The sequence below is a fragment of the Nicotiana tabacum genome, chromosome 22 (assembly GCF_000715075.1).
Source record: "Nicotiana tabacum cultivar K326 chromosome 22, ASM71507v2, whole genome shotgun sequence".
NCBI lineage: Eukaryota > Viridiplantae > Streptophyta > Magnoliopsida > Solanales > Solanaceae > Nicotiana > Nicotiana tabacum.
The window spans coordinates 180396111-180400629 of NC_134101.1; the positions used below are offsets into that span (position 1 = coordinate 180396111).

The 4519-nt window shown below is 37.6% G+C and overlaps 1 protein-coding gene across 1 annotated transcript; it reads right to left on the reverse strand.

Annotated features, from left to right (window-relative positions):
* Positions 1-2831: 2831 nt before the first annotated feature.
* On the reverse strand, positions 2832-4136 carry LOC107765931 (endo-1,4-beta-xylanase 5-like). Its single transcript, XM_016584629.2, has 2 exons — positions 3294-4136; positions 2832-3179 (listed from the first exon to the last, which is right to left on the reverse strand). Exons 1-2 carry the CDS (start codon positions 4134-4136, stop codon positions 2832-2834), a joined length of 1191 nt encoding a protein of 396 aa, XP_016440115.2.
* Positions 4137-4519: the final 383 nt, after the last annotated feature.

Consider the following 4519-nt stretch of genomic DNA (forward strand, 5'->3'; position numbering starts at 1 on the left):
AAATTTATTTTTCCTACACAAGAAGCAGAGGAGGAAACAAATGAAGATTACCCTCTGGAAGGAGAGCCAGTAGAGGAGATTCCAACTCAGGAATCTCAACAACAACTTGAATCAATAGCAACCAGCAGGCCAAAAAGAACAATAACGAAACCTGTTCGTCTCATAGAGACGGTTGCTTGTGCAACCTCAATTGTAGCTGATGATGTTCCTACTACTTATAAAGACGCTGTCCAAAGTTCAGAAGAAGATAAGTGGAGGATTGCCATGAATGATGAAATATAGTCCCTTCATCAGAATCATACATGGAGATTGGCCAATCTCCCGAAGGGAAAGAAAGCAATTGGGTGCAAATGGGTATTTGCAAAGAAGGAAGGATTTCCTAACCAAGTAGATGTTCGCTACAAAGCAAGATTGGTGGCCAAAGGATATGCTCAAAAAGAGGGAATTGATTACAATGAAGTGTTTTCTCCAGTTGTAAAACATTCCTCCATTAGAATTATGTTGGCTTTGGTAGCACAATTGGATTTGGAACTAGTTCAGATGGATGTAAAAACTGCGTTTTTACATGGAAACTTGGAGGAGGAAATCTACATGACTCAGCCAGAAGGATTCAAAGTTGCTGGAAAAGAAAATATGGTGTGCAAACTTGAAAAATCGTTGTACGGATTGAAACAATCTTCTAGACAATGGTACAAGCGATTTGACGAGTTTATGTTGCGGCAAGGGTACAAGAGAAGCAAATACGATCATTGTGTGTATTTACACAAGCTTAAAGATGGTTCCTTTGTATATCTTCTCCTATATGTTGATGATATGTTGATAGCTTCCAAGAATTCGGAAGAAATTGATAAGTTGAAGATTCAACTGAAGAAGGAGTTCGAGATGAAGGATTTGGGTGAGGCAAAGAAAATTCTTGGCATGGAGATAATTAGAGATAGACGTTCAAAGAAACTCTGTTTATCTCAAAAGGAATATTTGAAGAGAGTACTTCAACGTTTTGGCATAGATGATAAGACTAAGCCAGTTAGTACTCCACTTGCTTCCCATTTTAAGCTAAGTACTACTATGTCGCCAATGGATGAAGCTGAACGAGAGTATATGTCAAAGGTACCATACGCAAATGTTGTTGGTAGCTTGATGTATGCAATGGTTTGCACAAGGCCTGACATTTCACAAGCTGTTGGAGTTATTAGCAGATATATGCACAATCCAGGGAAGGAGCATTGGCAAGCTGTGAAGTGGATTCTACGGTATATTCATAATACTGTAGATGTCGGGTTAGTTTTTGAGCAGGAAGACAATCAGTCTGTAGTTGGATATTGTGACTCAGATTTTGCGGGTGATATGGACAAACGAAGATCAACTACTGGTTATGTGTTTACTTTTGCAAAGGCACCAGTTAGTTGGAAGTCTACTTTGCAGTCAACAGTTGCTTTGTCTACAACAGAGGCAGAGTACATGGCTATTACAGATGCTGTGAAAGAGGCAATTTGGCTTCAAGGATTGCTAAAGGAGCTTGGTGTTGAACAAAAAGGTATCACAATTTTTTGTGATAGTCAAAGTGCTATTCAATTAGCGAAGAACCAAGTTTATCATGCAAGGACGAAGCACATTGATGTTCGGTATCATTTCGTACGAGAAATCATAGAAGAAGGTGGAGTCACGGTGAAGAAAATTCATACTACAGAGAATCCTGCTGATATGCTGACAAAGGTGGTGACTGCGGTCAAGTTTCAACATTGTTTGGATTTGATCAACATTGTTGAATACTGAAGATTGAAGATGAAGACACAACCAAAATTTGTTATTGAGAGAGAATTGAAAATGTGGAATTTTGCCAAGGTGGAGATTTGTTGAAGTTTGGCAAAATGCCAAAGTCCCACATTGGTTGGGAGTTAAGTTTGGAAGGGATTTTTCCCCTATAAAAGAAGGCCTAATGTTTAGAATTGAAACACACCTCTCATTTGCCTTCTCATCTGTTTAAGGCATTTGTATCTTCTCTCTTTAGTATTATTTCACTTGTATTTTTGGAGTGAAATAAAATATTGGTTGTGTCCGAGGAGTAGGCAAAATTAGCCGAACCTCGTAAATTCTGGTGTTCCCTTTATTGTTGCTTTATTGTCTTATTTATTATTTGGTGGCTGTCATAATTTTTGGTATAGTAGTTGTGACTTATTCACACTATATACATTTGGCTTCCGCAACAGTTATTACCATCACCAGCAGCTGGCCCTCTCTGTTTAATGCTACGTCTCTGGTATGTAATTTCATATCGGTTGGAGTTGACTATATATAGTTCTACTTTTAGTTTGATTCAGCTGATGATGATCATGGTGCACTGTTACCTTTTCAAGAAGTAAAGTTAACAATTTGTGTTTATCAGTATATTCCTCCCATCCTTCTCCAAGATAGTATTCATCCTCCACCCTATGCACCAATTCCATTGCACAAGAACTGTTCCCAATTATGGGTAGAGGTACTTCTTCTCCTATTTAGGAAGATGAGGTTCATGGACATTCTCTTCACTTTTCAACATATTGAATTTCTTGATTTTTTTAGCGTCTAGTTCTTCGAAAGTATATGTTATCATCTTCTAAAGAGAGACTATCAAAGTTCTAAAATGAATATGGTCTTTCAACTTTCACCGTAATTTATAGCTCTAGTATGAGGTGTACCGTGCACCCTTATTCAAAGCGCATCTTCTTTTATTTCCCAACTAGAACTAGAATATATATACTTACAAATAACTGAGGGATTAAAAGTACAATTTTTCCTAAGAATGTAGTATACATTTCTTATTCATCTTACGTAACGATACACGTTAATTTTTCTCATATAGAAATAGGGATTAGTACTGGGTTTGGATCCTTATTTGTAATTTTAATTTCCCTGATGATTTGCTTGAGAGAATAAGGATCATAAAGTGTGACAATGTAGTCTCCAAGAAAACCATAATATTTATAAAGTCCTTTGGAATTTGTTTTCCCATTTAGCTCGGGCGTTCTCCATTCTGCCATGAGCTTGTCGACAACATCTCCTGCTCTCGTGTTCTTGAAATTGTCATCGGTCAAGCATAAGCCAGTGCAATTTGCTCCTGGCTTCCATGGTGCCCACACTATCATTCCTTCCACTCCTGGATGTGCAAATGCCTCTCTCATTATTTCTTCTAGGTAAACTGCCTGTTATAACATATATTGCATATTCTTTGTCAACAAAAATTGCAATATATATAGGACTGACCTTAAGAAGAGAAAAGGGCAGCCCAGTGCACAAATTAAAGCAGTGGTTGGTACCTGATTTGTGGTGTTCTGAACATCCATTTCAGTTAGCCAAATGGGCATTTTGGTTTCACTGAGAAAATCAAAGACAGCTCGTATGTAAGGCATATTTGGTTTTCCTGAAGGAAAATGAGCTTGTAGTCCAAATCCTATGGTCAAGTTCTCGTTGCCTGGATATGACCTGATCTCTCTAAACCTTTTTATATACTTGTGTGGACCTGCATATATATCTCCTGGAATTTCAAGGGTATTAAACTCATTCAGATATAAAGTTGCATTAGGATCTATGACATGGGCTATATGATAGAACATCCCAGAAGCCTGTGGTCCAATCTTATCTTCGAAAAAATGGAAGTGCAAGTTCTCATTCACGACATCCCACTCGAAAATATCATTCAAGTATCGAGCCATGACAGAGGCCAGACGCCTCACGGCTGTAGCTAAAAGCTCTTTGGGTGTCATGCGGTGCAGCCAATCCTGATTCATTTTAGGTTTGTCCCATAGAACAGTGTGGCCTCTAATTGCTATCCCATGATCCTTGAAGAATTGGAACATGGCATCTGGTACTGTGTAGTTTTCTATCCCTTGACGACTTTCAGTCCAGTACCACTTCATTTGATTGGTGAATACGCTTGCTGTAAAACCCTTTTGAAGAAACCATTCTTGATATTTCTTGTATTGGAGGAAGGTATCTGTAACACCACAACCAACATGGAAAAGGGGTTTTCTGAACTTGATGTTTACTTTCACTCCCCGGACTGGTCTTGCTAATTTGTCCGTTATTTGCAGCAAAATTTTCCTCTTTCTTACCTTCACAAGTCCACACAACCATATTTCATCAGAACGAGTTTCATTCATTATACATTTTTTACGTATGCATACCATATGGTTCATATAAGAAACATTAGCGAGTACTGTGGGACCTGTTTAGATCCACAAATATACTTCCTCCCTTACACACTTTTCTTATTAGTCACATTTCCATATTTGGAAATTATTTAATTTTAAACTTCTATTTTATCATAAGTAAAAATCTTTTATAGTCACGTAAATGTGATGATCTCATAAAGCTTTAAACCCTTTAACCTTATAAGATTATAAGTTTCAAATTTTTTTTTTTTCCTTTCAAATCAAACTACATCAGATAAATTGAAACAGTAATAAAATTATAGACGTGTAAATAGCTTACCCGCCTTATGGCTCTCTGTTGGTGAACAAGCCATTCGGTTTGGTTGAACTCC

Coding starts and splice junctions, on each gene's coding strand:
- LOC107765931 (XM_016584629.2), bottom strand. CDS start 4,136: ATGAATGAAACTCGTTCTGATGAAATATGGTTGTGTGGACTTGTGAAG. Junction 3,180..3,293: donor TTCAGAACACCACAAATCAG/GTACCAACCACT, acceptor ATGTTATAACAG/GCAGTTTACCTAGAAGAAAT.